Source organism: Lutra lutra, chromosome 5 (assembly GCF_902655055.1).
Source record: "Lutra lutra chromosome 5, mLutLut1.2, whole genome shotgun sequence".
NCBI lineage: Eukaryota > Metazoa > Chordata > Mammalia > Carnivora > Mustelidae > Lutra > Lutra lutra.
This window is the reverse complement of record NC_062282.1, coordinates 33,030,581-33,044,263: the sequence shown is the minus strand read 5'-3', so window position 1 is coordinate 33,044,263 and position 13,683 is coordinate 33,030,581. Positions and strand designations below refer to the sequence as shown.

At 39.2% G+C, this 13,683-nt stretch overlaps 1 protein-coding gene across 4 annotated transcripts in view; it reads left to right on the top strand.

Moving 5' to 3' along the window:
* MROH2B (maestro heat like repeat family member 2B) overlaps positions 1-13,683 on the top strand; it is a 65,124-nt gene that overhangs the window by 32,192 nt on the left and 19,249 nt on the right. For 3 of the 4 annotated variants that reach the window (XR_007127736.1, XM_047731656.1, XM_047731657.1), the window contains 10 exons: positions 2,422-2,529; positions 3,075-3,227; positions 5,864-5,890; positions 6,613-6,732; positions 6,945-7,024; positions 11,960-12,095; positions 12,190-12,285; positions 12,376-12,444; positions 12,553-12,642; positions 13,008-13,128. Coding sequence is in view for 3 of the 4 variants with exons in the window: in XM_047731656.1 (XP_047587612.1) it covers positions 2,422-2,529; positions 3,075-3,227; positions 5,864-5,890; positions 6,613-6,732; positions 6,945-7,024; positions 11,960-12,095; positions 12,190-12,285; positions 12,376-12,444; positions 12,553-12,642; positions 13,008-13,128 (1,000 nt within the window). In the remaining variant the exon portion in view is untranslated. The remainder of the gene's footprint in view (positions 1-2,421; positions 2,530-3,074; positions 3,228-5,863; positions 5,891-6,612; positions 6,733-6,944; positions 7,025-11,959; positions 12,096-12,189; positions 12,286-12,375; positions 12,445-12,552; positions 12,643-13,007; positions 13,129-13,683) is intronic. The other variant, XM_047731658.1, reaches the window with a different exon arrangement.

Here is a 13,683-nt window from a genome sequence, read left to right as displayed (position 1 = left end):
TAGTATAACTTGAATCTGGAGTTGTGATACCTCCAGTTTTATTCTTCTTTTTTAAGATTGCTCTTGCCAATTGTTTTGTGGTTCCATACAAATTTTAAGATTATTTGTTCTAGTTCTGTGAAAAATGCTGTTGGTGTTTTGATAGGAATTTCACTAAGTCTGTAGATTACTTTGGGTAGTATGGACATTTTAACAATATTTGTTCTTCCAACCCATGAGCATGGAATAGCTTCCCATTGGTGTCATCTTCAACTTATTTCAACAATGTTTTATAGTTTTCAGAGTACAAGTCTTTCACCTCCTTAGTCAAGTTTACTAAAGTTTTAGTTAATAACTAAGTATAGTTAATAATTATAGTTAATGACTGAATATAATTAACTATACTTAACTAAGTTAATTACTATATTAACTAAGTTAATTACCATATTAACTAAGTCAATAACTGTAGTATAGTTAATAATTAAGTATAGTTAATATAATAATTTTATTATTTCTGGTGCAATCATAAATGGGATTATTTTCTTAATTTCTTTTTCTTTTTATTATTATGTTCAGTTAGCCAACATAAAGTACCTCATTAGTTTTTGATATAGTGTTCAACGATTAATTAGTTGCATATAACACCCAGTGCTCATCACAATCCCTGCCCTCCTTAGTATCCATCACCCAGTTACCTCATCCCCTAAGCCCCTTCCCTTCTGTAACCCTCAGTTCAGTTCCCAGAGTCCAGAATCTGTCATGGTTTGTCTCCTTCTCTGGTTTCTTCCCATTCAGTTTTCCCTCCCTTCCCCTGTGGCCCTTGTGTTATTCCTTATGTTCCACATATGAATGAAACTATATGGTAATTGTCTTTCTCTGCTTGACTTATTTCACTTAGCATAATCCCCTCCTTAGTTTCTCTTTCTGCTATTTCATTATTACTGTGTAAAAATACAACCAATTTTTGTATACCAATTTTGTATCCTGTGACCTTACTGAATGTATTTATCAGTTCTACTAGGTTTTTGGTAATCTTTAGGACTTTCTATACATAATATCATGTCATCTGCAAATAGTGAAAGTTTCACTGCTTCCTTATCAACTTGGGTGCATTTTATTTCTTTTTCTTGCCTGTTTGCTATGGTTAGGATTTCTAGTACTTTGTTGAATAAAAGTGGTGAGAGTGAACATTCCTATCTTGTTCCTGATCTTAGGGGGAAAGCTCTTAGTTTTTCACCATTGAGTATGTTATTAGCTGTGAGTTTTTCATATATGGTCTTATATGTTGAGGTACGTTCCCTCTAAACAACCTTGCTGAGGGTTTTTATCATGAATGGATGTTGTGCTTTGTCAAATATTTTTTCTGCATTTATTGAAATGATTATATTGTTTTTACCCCTTTGTTGATATGGTGTATCATGTTGACTAATTTTTGAATATTGAACCAGCATCCTCAGATTAATATTTCATTTATTTAACCAGATTTGTAAAAATATTGCAAAATGAATTTCAATTATCCTTAATAAATATTTTTGACATATTTTGACCTTATATGATCAGAAGCTTCAAAATCATTGACTTTACAACCTGAAAATAACCTTACATACCATGGATTTTCAACCTAGGGAAAACATAAGCCTAACCTGGGGAGATTTTTCAAAGCAGTTTTGCCATTCCCTACCCTGGCTAGGCTGCACAATGTTTGCAAATGTGGAGAAAGGAGAGTGTATGTATTTAAAAAATAAAAAATAAATTAAAAGAAAAACTCCCAGGGCTAATAAAGACCACCTAGTATAAAAAACAAAAAACAAAACAAAACAAAAAAAACCCTGTAGTATATTTTGTTATACATTCTCCTCAGAAATTTTGAGATGTTTACACGATCCTTTCTTTCATATTAAATGTTCAGAAACCACTAGACTTACTGAATTTTTGAAACTGCTTTTTTATTATGTTATTTATTTTCTCCTTGTCAGATGTCCTGTTATCTTATTGCTCTTGGCAATTTTTCTAACACCATTTTCCCCATCCTGTTTGAAACTCTCCTTCCCACACAGTCCAATGACTTGCTCCCTCCTTTATTTCAGAACACTGCTCAATGTCACCCCTGTTTATGAAGCCTTCTCCATCTGCCCTATTTAATTGAGAACTCCCCCTAACCTGCAGCAGTTATTCTCTTTCCTTGTTTTCCTTATCTCCATAGCATGTGTCACCCTCAAAGTACTAGATATTTACATGTTTACTGAATTTATGTGTTTATTTAATGTCACTTCCCTGTCACTTCCCCTGGTTGTGTGCACCACAAGGATGGGGAGTTCGGTGTGTGTTCACTGTTGCGTCCCAAGCACCTAGAAGAGTGCCTGACACATAACGGGTGCTCCATAAATATTTTTTGAATAAATGAATGGTTAAACTCAAAATTCCTATCTTTTCTGACTTTAGGGAATAACATCTATTTTAGGATACTGTGCTGAGAGCCACTTGGATACTGTTTTAAAAGTTCTTAAAACATTCCAAGATCGGGAAAAGTTTTTCATGAATCGATGTAAGGTAAAAAGACTAACCTTCTCTTCCAAAGCTTTTGGTCACAGCAAGGGCAAACCACACTGATTCCTTCAGTGAACATCCTTTTCCATATCATACTTGTCCCTGTCCCCAGGTCTTTATTCCAGGTGAGAATTGCCCAAGCCTGGACCCTGTAGAATGACCAGCTGTCTAACAGGTCTCCTCCAGTTTCTGTCACTAGTGCTGACCTGGAAGGTCCTAATGATTTCTTTGTGTGCCTCCGTTTGTCCCTCTACCAGCCGTTCAGGCCTCATGGTCAGTTTCCACTGTGTACACTGCCCTTCCCCTGAAGAAAGGGGATTTAATAAATAAAAAATAACCCAAGCTTTCTCACAGGGACCTCTTTTAAAGCCCAAGAGAGCCACAACACAGTCCCATGTGTTTAAATTTGACAAGCAAGAGTATCAGTTTTAAACTAATTTTCATCATCCCAGTCCCATTTCTTAAACCCTGTAGTGGTCCATAGAATTAGGAAGCAACATGGAGGAAAGGAAACACCTTCAGTCATAGTTTTCATGTCTCTCTTTCAGGGTATTTTTTCTGGGAAAAAGAGCCTGACCAAGATTGATGTCATGGTAATCTATGGAGCCGTGGCCCTCCATGCTCCCAAGGGTCAACTCCTCACCAGGCTTGATCAAGACATTGTTTCCCAAGTCCTCTTTCTTTATGGCCAGTGCTCTCAGGTAACAGCGAGCACAAGGTGCCTCGATTTCCAGGCTAGGGTTCCCAAACCTTGGAGGGGCTCACCTCATGGGAATATTCATGCTCAAAGGATACAGGCCAAAGGCAAGATAGCACCTGGTAGTTTGGAAGATGAGAACAGAAAAATTCATTATGAAACAGGGTCAGGTAATTTGTTTCTTTTCTAAGGCCTTAGGTAGTTCATGGCCTATGATACCTTCCTAGATCAAGTACCCATAGTGTTCTCCCCCAAGTTTGAACTTAAAATAATTACTCCAGTACTACTTTAGAGCAGCTGTTTCATTACTTCCCTGTTATAGTCTCTGAAATGTTACTAATGGTGGTTGTGTAACTTTTTACGTGGTATAGATAAACCACCCAAAACAGTGCCTCACAAATAAGAAGTGCAATACATGTATTTTTTTTAATATTTTATTTATTTATTTGACAGACAGAGATCACAAGTAGGCAGAGAGGCAGGCAGAGAGAGAGAAGAGGAAGCAGGCTCCCTGCTGAGCAGAGAGCCCGATACGGGGCTCGATCCCAGTACCCTGGGATCATGACCTGAGCAGAAGGCAGAGGCTTTAACCCACTGAGCCACCCAGGCACCCCACAATACATGTATTTTTAAACAAATAAAAATACATCATTAATTAACCTACCCATGCTGTACCATTTTACACCCCCGCCAACACACACATTCATACCAGTCACCCTGACTGTCCTTGATGTTCCTCAAACATGCCAGGAATATTCCTGCCTCAGAACCCCACAACTGAATTGGAATTCATCTGATCATTTCTGTCCCCTGTAGTACTTCTTATATCTTTAATAAAGTGCTTTAGATATATTGTCAACTTGGCCATTTTGCTGAGTAGTACCAGGTTAGCCACCTAAAAATCACTCTGGGTTCAAGTTCGAAATATAGCTTCCCAGAGCCATTTCTCAGGGAGATTGATTCAGTAGGTCTGGGTTGGAATCTGACATCTGTATTTTTAAGAGATTTAGAAGTGATTCTTATCCATCCGGAAGCTTTTACTGATTATGTGCACATCTGCTCCCACATTAGATTGTCGACACCTTGATGTTATAGATTGTACCTTATGCTCCCTTATCTCCACTTCTTGCTCTCCACACCCCACCTGTTTGATAAATCTGTTCTTGACATGTATTCATGTGTGTATGTGATAAGAATGGAATCATAAGGAATTCGTGATATCACAGATAAAGTATATGCTAGTGGGAGGAAATAGGACAGTGATCCTCACACTTCAGTTGTCTGAAAATGACCTGGAGCCCTGTTAAAGACAGAGATCCCTAATGAATCCCAGTCTTCAGAGATGGATCTCTGAATCTGTATTTTTAACACGCCCCCCCCAAAAGGTGATTCTGATGTATCCAAAATTTAATAAGCAAAACATAATTGAAAACGTAATTGAAAAAAAGATGGTTTGTGTTAATTTTAGTCAATCATTGAGGCAAATTATGATAAAAAGACAAGAGAAAGGGAGATATAGATGTTTTAGATAAGGATGACTGTACACTTTCAAGGTACAGTCAATTCTTCCATAGCACAACATATACACAAGATAGAAGAAGAAAAAACACAGGGATTATGGAGAAAATGAGGGAGGGGCACAACATTCAAAAACCCCACCAATGACATATAAAAAATAGGAATATAATTTTATTTTTTTTAATATTTTACTTATTTATTTGAGAGAGATAGCTAGAGAGAGCATGAGCAGGGGGTGGGGGGTGCAGAGGGAAAAGCAGGCTCCCCATGGAGCAGGGAGCCCAACACAGGGCGTGATCCCAGGCCCCTGGAATCATGACCTGATCCAAAGGCAGATGCTTAACAGACTGAGCCACCCATGTGACCCTGGCATCTAATTTTGAAGACCATCTAAGAAGTTCAGAAACACTACAAAAAAAAACATGGCACTTATCTTGAAAAACACCTGAGTGCACTTGGGAAAGTGATGAGTTATTGTGAAATGGTGATGGGAAGAAAGGTCATCTGAAATCAGCTAGAATGTCAGATTTGAATGGAAAGCAGCTCATACCACGGTAAACTGAATCAACTGACATGTTTGAGGTGTTCGTGTGACTATTCCTACACAAGTCAGTTCAACTAGCTCACCTTCTGCTGTCATGGACAAAACTGTGCATAAGCAAACACAAAATTCAGAATATACTAGAAGTATTCACATATCAATTTCAATGAGACAAATTTCCTTTTCCAAGGCAAGCATCCCAGCAGAACTGATTGTGTCCCAGTTCCAAAGTCAGCTGCCCTATTAACTTTCATTTTACAGCTTTTCACTGCTCCTTCTGCCAAGAGCCTCTACTTTTCTTCTTACCGAAGTTTGGTAGAACCTCTTTAAATCATGAGGCTTGAAACCCAAAGGCTTGATTTCTTTATGTTGCTTTCTATAGATTAGACTCCCCTGGGGGAATAGTCTGTCAATGTACAGGGTCTCTCTTTGGAAGTGGGGGAGGATGCAAACAGCCCCTGCCCTTTAGGAAGACTCAGTGTCCTGCTTAGCTGTTGTTTTCAGGTTGGGGGTGGGTCTTTTTCCTGGAGGAGGGAACTCTAACTGCTGCTCTAGTATCTGCTTTTGCCTTTGGTTTTCAGGTTCTGGGCGTGTCTGTGATGAGCAAGGTATGCAATATATTTGATATACTTGAATACATAACATGCTTCCTGGAAATGCAGTAGCACAGATGTCCTCTTAGTTTGATTCCAGAGGAAAGGATCCCGATATATGACTAATCAATCTGATCCTGAAGCCAGGATCCCTGAGCCTAATCTAAGACAGAACAGAGAGCTATATTTGGTTCTAGGTGGGTTTGAGAGTTATACTGAACCTGGAGCAGTGTTCTTAGAACCATGCACTATGACCCACGAGAAGACCATGAAATCAATCTAACAGATCGAATAGATCACAACCAGCAAACTTTTGTGGTGAAATAAAAGAGAAATAGAAGAGTACATTACATTTAGCAACAAAAAGTATCATAAAACTTTCATTTCAGTTATTATACATATATGTTCACATATATATATATACTGCATGTAAATACAGAGTGGACTTGTAAATTGTTTCTTACAGTTTGTGTACTTAATGGTTCAAAAAGTTTGAAAGCCACTGCTGTAGATAACCTCAATCTATGGGGGACAGGGGTGGAGGGTGAGAGTAGAATTTGATCTTGGTTTTTAACTTCCCTGCAACTTTGACCCTAGACTGAGGTAGAAAGAGCTAAAGAAGAGAGATTCTCATTTCTCTCTGGGCACAAAGTTCAACCCTAGGTCAAGAACTGAGTTTATAGAACCAAGTGTGGAACCCAGGACTTTGGTTTGCACTGTGAATCATTTTGCTTTAGGACATGGATCTGCAAATGAGTTTCACAAGAACTGTCACTGAGATTGGTATTGCTGTCTACGATGTTGAGGATCAGGGATTCAAGTTCTCATACAAGGAGGTGCTGCTGGGTTACATGCTGGTAAGTGTGAAGAGAGGACATGGTCAAGGTCTTGAAAAGTCTGTTACTGAGAGTCAGAGCTGTCTTTTTTAAACGGGTACAACGCACCAGTCCCAGGTAACAGATCTCTCCCATTATATGGACCAAGGGCACCCAACAGTCCAATGGGGCTGCAGCTGCATCTGGAAACTCCCCACATCCTTTTTAGAATATTTCACCCCTTTGTGTTGCAGGACTTCATCAGGGATGAGCCCCTGGACTCCCTAGCTAGCCCAGTTCGGTGGAAAGCCTTAATCGCCATCAGATACCTCAGGTAGAGAAGTTTTCTTGCTTTCATTGAAAAAAAAACAATTTCCTCCCCAAGATCCTCTTTCTGATCAACTGACTTATCAATCAGTGGATACTCCAGTGTACCCTCCCCACAAATGAACACAATTCATCAATGGTTGGTTGGTTTTGTTTTGTTTTGTTTTTCCCAAAGAGAGGCTTCTCTCTCTCTCTCTTTTTTTAATTTAATTTTATTTTTTTTCAGTGTTCCAAAATTCATTGTTTATGCACCACATCCAGTGCTCCATGTAATACGTGCCCTCCTTAATACCCACCACCAGGCTCACCCAACCCCCCCCACCCCCTCCCTCCAAAACCCTCAGATTGTCTCTCAGAGTTCACAGTCTCTCATGGTTTGTCTCCCCCTCCAATATTCCCTCTTCTCAAACTTACAGGACTGAGAGGCCGACCCTTCGAAGACTAAAAGGGATAAAGAACTACTCAGAGGAGTCACATTTATTGATACATGAGAATTGAAGTTTCTGTGCAGAAGGAAATTTTAATATTCCCATTAAAAATTATGAAAGCCCTAATCATATTTTAGTTGGTTAGTAGCACTAAACCTGCAGGAGGAAATGATTTTAACTAAATTTTTAAAATAATATTTTCTCCCTGCAGTAAAAGTAATATAAACTCATTGTTAGAACTTGGAAACTCTAAAAACTTTTAAAAACATAATAAAAATCACCCCTTATTTTCAACATTTTGGTATATGTCCTTCAAGTCTTTATACCTAATTCTTCATGTTAAGTACAGACCTGAGATGCCACTCTACATAGAGCTATACATCCTGTTTTTTCCCCACTTCGTCTTACATATTCCCCCATTATTACCAATTCGTCACCAACTTTGTTTTTTCCATTGTTTAAAAAATATATTTTCATCATGGTAAAGTACCCACAAAATGTATCATCTTAACCATTTCTAAGTGTATATTTCGGTAGTGTTAAGTACAATTGTATTGTTGTGCAATCAACCTCAAGAATTCTTCCCATCTTACAAAACTGAAGTTCTACATGCATTAAACTCCCCATCCCCTCCTCCCACCAGTGCTGGCAACCACCATTCTACCTTCTGTCTCTATGAATTACATACTTCAGTTAACCTCATATTAATGGAATCATGTAGTATTTCTTATTGTCCATCTATGTGAAAACATGTGTCAAAATTTCATTCCTTTTTAAGGCTGAATAATATTCCATTTAATGCATATGCCATATTTTGGTAATCCATTGATCCAATGGATGCTTGGGTTGTGTTCATGTTTTGACTGCTGTGAATAGTGACACTAATGAACATGGACCCCATGAATATCTCTTCTAGACCTTGCTTTCAAGTCTTTTGAGTATACCCAAAAGTAGGATTGCTGTATTATACAAAAATTCTATTTTTTTGAGGTACCACCATACTGCTTTTTATAAGAGTAACACCATTTTACATTCCCATCATCAGTGCATAAGGATTCTCATTTTTCCATATTTTTGCCAACATTTGTTTTTTTCTGGGTTCTTTTTATTTAAGGTTTATTTTTTTATTTTAGAGAGAGAATGCATGAGCAGGGTGAGGGGCAGAGGGAGAGAGAGAGAGAGAGAATCTCAAGCTGACTACCCACTAGGCTCAGAGCCCAGCTTGAGGCCAAATCCCAGGACCCTGAGATCATGACCTGAATGAAAACTAACTATGTCCTTTTTCAAGATTATTTTGGCTATTTGGGATACCCTTGGGACTCGATCCTGTGACTCCAGGATCACGACCTGAGCCTAAGGCAGTCGCTTAACCAACTGAGCCACCCAGGCACCCACAAACACCATTTTTAATGGCTGCTTAATAACTTATTGTATAGTATGTCTCATATTACTTAACCAACCACCCCTTGTTATATTTGTCAGTTTTTGTATATTTGTATATTTTGTATATATTTGTCAGTTTTCAGTAATATTTTGGTGAACATTTTTGTGCAAAAAGTGCTCTCTGAACTTTTGATTATAAAAGCTGACAATTTGGTTCAATAAATATTATTCAGTGTCATCCATGTATCAGGCGTGGAGCTAGATTTAAAAAGGATAATCATTAACAAAATATGGCCTTGCCTACCGAGTAAAATAGATGCAAAACATACCCACCTAATTTCTCTAAAATGCAGTAAGAAGCAACTTAAGGGAAGGCACAGATTGCCATGTTTACAAAGATAAATGAAGTTTGAAGGAAGCTCAAATAAATAAATCTTGAAGATGAATTAAGAGTTACTAGGCTCTAAAACAGTGTTGTCAAGTAAAAATAGAATGCAAGTCACATATGTCATTTAAAATATTCTAGCAGTCACTTTTAAAAGAGTAAAAAAGAGACAAAGTAATTTTAATAATTATTTTGCTTGATTATACTTAATATATTCAGTATATCATCTTTTCAACATGTATTTGTTATTTTAAAATGTAATGAAATACTTTACATGATTTTTCACACTAATTCTCCACAATCCAGCATGTTTTAGAACTATAGCATGTCTTAATTCAAACTAGCCACACTCAGGTGTTGGATAACAACATGTTGCTAGTGGCTACCCTCATTTGGACAGAACACCTATAGAACTTGCAAAGTGATCTCTAATGACTGAAAACCAATCAATGTTTGCCTGGGCCAGTGTGAAGGAAGAGATGAGCTGCAAAGGGGCATAAGGAAAAATGTGGGTGTTCTCTGTTGATTATAGTGGTGATTTCATGGGTGTGAAACTCATTTAATTGCATACTTTAAATGGATGCAGCTTGTTGTGCATAAATTATACCTCAATAAATTAATTTTTTAAAAGTCAGCCAGACAGTAAAGATGAAAAGACTATCCAGCTTGTATCAACATATTTAACACTTTCAATAGACCTATCCCAGCTGGTACTGACTTTTACTCCCCTATGAGAGAACCAGTTTCCCCCTTCTCTGACCATGTCATCATTTTTTTTTCATTTCATTTTATTTTATTTCTTTTCAGTGTTCCAAAATTCATTTTTTATGCACCACACCCAGTGCTCCATGCAATACGTGCCCTCCATAATACCCATCACCAGGCTCACAGCCCCCCACCCCCTCCCCTCCAAAACCCTCAGTTTATTTCTGAGTCCACAGTCTCTCATGGTTTGTCTCCCCCTCCATTTTCCCCCAACTCACTTCTCCTCTCCATCTCCCAATGTCCTCCATGTTATTCCTTATGCTCCACAAGTAAGTGAAACCATGTGGTAAATGACTCTCTCTGCTTGACTTATTTCACTCAGCATAATCTCTTCTAGTCCCATCCATGTTGATACAAAAGTTGGGTATTCATCCTTTCTGATGGAGGCATAATACTTCATTGTATATATGTGAAACATGAATATATGGACCATATCTTCTTTATCCATTCAACCATTGAAGGGCATCTTGGTTCTTTCCAAAGTTTGGTGACTGTGGCCACTGCTGCTATGAATATTGGGGTACAAATGGCCCTTCTTTTCACTACATCTGTATCTTTGGGGTAAATACTCAGTAGTGCAATTGCAGGGTCATAGGGAAGCTCTATTTTTAATTTCTTGAGGAATCTCCACACTGTTTTCCAAAGTGGCTGCACCAACTTGCATTCCCACCAACAGTGTAAGAGGGTTCCCCTTTCTCCACATCCTCTCCAACACTTGTTGTTTATTGTCTTGTTGATTTTGCCATTCTAACTGGTGTAAGGTGGTATCTCAATGTGGTTTTGATTTGAATCTCCCTGATGGCTAATGATGATGAACATTTTTTCATGTGTCTGTTAGCCATTTGTAAGTCTTCTTTGGAGAAGTGTCTGTTCATGTCTTCTACCCATTTTTTGAAGTGATTATTTGTTTTGTGTGTGTTGAGTTTGAGGAGTTCTTTATAGATACTGGATATCAGCCCTTTGTCTGTAGTGTCATTTGCAAATATCTTCTCCCATTCCGTGGGTTGCCTCTTTGTTTTGTTGACTGTTTCCTTCGCTGTGCAGAAGTTTTTGATCTTGACCACAGCAACTTCTTTCAAGATATGTCTCCAAAGGCAAAGGAAACAAAATCAAAAATGAACTTTTGGGACTTCACCATGTCATCATTTTAAATTTCTTTGCTACCTACCTCCTTAGTGCATTAGGCAGTGCGCCAGTCTCATAAATTTCTTTAATAATTTGATAGCTGACAAGTGGTAGTGTATTGTCCTGATTTACATTTATTAAATAATACATGGGGATTTTCATGTTTATTAAACATTTGCATTTTTCCAAGTTATGTCTAGGTTTGTTCATATCCTCATGATGTTTATAGTAAATGACTGAAAGAAAGGAATAAGGATAAGAAGGAACGAAAAAAGGAAGGAAGGAAGGAAGGAAGGAAAGGGAGGGAGGGAAGGAGGGAAAGGAGGGAGGAAGGAAGGAATGAAGGGAGGAAAGAAGGTAGGAAGAAAGGGAGGGAGGGAGGGAGGGAGGGAGGGAGTGGAAGTGGAGGAAGAGTCTAGCCACTTTACTATAGGTACATTCAGTATGTGTGATGCTACTTATAACATGAGAAATCATATGAAATTGATAAAACTGCTCCAAACTTAGAATCTCCCCCAACACAAACATACACACACACACAAAACCCATGAGCACTAGAAAAAACAAGTAGGTTAATGTTATCACAGATCATATAATAAAGGACTAAGTAACACAACGCTAATGATGATTGTTTATTACTCTAAAAAAATTAGAAATGAGGTGTGTTGACTATGCGCAACAGTACAGTTTGATTCTATGTCCCCAACCTCTCCCTACTTCTGTCACTACTCCCCTCAACATTCCAACATGTCAGCAAGCATATCTGACCACTTAGATGTGGTTGGCAGGGAACTCTTCTGGGCTGTGTTTTGTTTGTCATCTTAATACCTATCCCTCCACATCGTTCTCATTCCAGTAAACTGAAACCTCAGCTCCCACTCAATGACCACCTAAATATTCTCGAAGAAAATATTCGCAGGCTGCTTCCCCTTCCACCTCTGGAAAAACTCAAAGATGAAGGCGAGACAGACAAGGACAAGGAGCACATCAATGTGCGTAGGGGTGAGGCCTGAGGAGACTCGAGAGCTACAGTGGGACTTTACCCTCCAGCCTCAGCCTGACGCTCATGCTCACATTGGATTTCAGTTCCTCTATGAAAGATCCATGGATGCCCTAGGAAGGCTGCTGAGGACCATGATGTGGGATAATGTGAAAGCGGAGGACTGCCAAGAAATGTTCAATGTGAGTAGGGCCGTTGCTCAAACTGATTCCCACATTCCCTCATCTGTGCTGCAAAACAGCCCTCCAGAATCTACCTCATCCTCTTCACAGGGAGATGTCCAGCCTGACCCATTTAACCCATCGCATAGGGCCAGTCCACTTAAGAATTGTTTGTGGGAGGTGAGCGCCCTATTTCAGAAGAGACAGAGAGAGCACAAGAGGCAGAAGAATGGGAATGAGTGACTATGACAAGTACTAAGGAAAGAACATTTATTCTTTGACCAACAGCTTCTCCGAATGTGGCTTGTCTCACAAAAAGATTGGGAAAGAGAAAGAGCCTTCCAGATCACTGCAAAAGTGCTGACAAACGATATCGAGGTAAGCCATCCCCTGGAATGAGTAGATTTCATTGCTTGCAAACACGGGGATCTCGAGGGTTCTGGAATCCAAAGTCCCTGCATGCTGAAGCTCTAGTCCCAGAATGGGGTGCTTCCCAAAAAAGAACCTAAGAGGAAGCTCCTAACCCCGGGGGGTGGCAAGCACACCAGGATTAAACTATTTGGTTGCTTTTACAAGCTCCCAGGCTCACTTTTCCAGTGTCCTTAAAGGGAAGGTTCACAATTCAATTTCAACCTAAGGACTTTTCAGGGAAAAACAAGGGACTTCACATCCAGTGTTGTTGGGACTATCCTGGGATGTCGGCACGCCGCCCCATCACTTTGGGGGTCTTCTTTATCCTGCAGGCACCAGAGGACTTTAAAATCGGCTCCCTCCTCGGCCTCCTGGCTCCTCACTCCTGTGACACCCTGCCCACCATCCGTCAAGCAGCCGCTAGCTCCACTATTGGTCTGTTCTGTATAAAAGGTGAGGGAAAGATGAGAAACCCACAAATGAAGAGAAGATACCTGTTTTCTTTTGTTCTCGGTTTTACTCCTTGTCTCTCTCTGTCCCTCTCTCTCCCCAGTTCAGCCATTTCTGTGTTCCAATGCCTTAATTATGCCACAGAATTTGTCTCTGTTTTGGATCTTTTTTCTCCAATGGCTCTGTTTTTCTATTTTTAAAAATAAAGATAATAACACCAAAACATCATAAAAGTCCATGGAGATAGGTAAAACTGCTGTGATTTAAATCATTGAACACTTGGGAGTAGAGCAATGCTTCCTCTATCACGTGGATTTCTTCAGGAGGAAATCGCACTACAATTACAATGCTAAGTGATTCTCAAAGTCCTCTAAGAAGGACAAACCTGTGGAGGTTTTTCCAGCTTCCAGAACAGGACTTTGTCTATTCTCCAAGTATATGTGGAGTGACAATATCAAGAAATGTAAGGAATTTTAAAACCTCAGTCTCAGGCTGAAACCGACAAATCAGGGCCTTGCTCCCAGTTAAAGCAGAAGCTGCTTCCCGGAAAATGTCCCT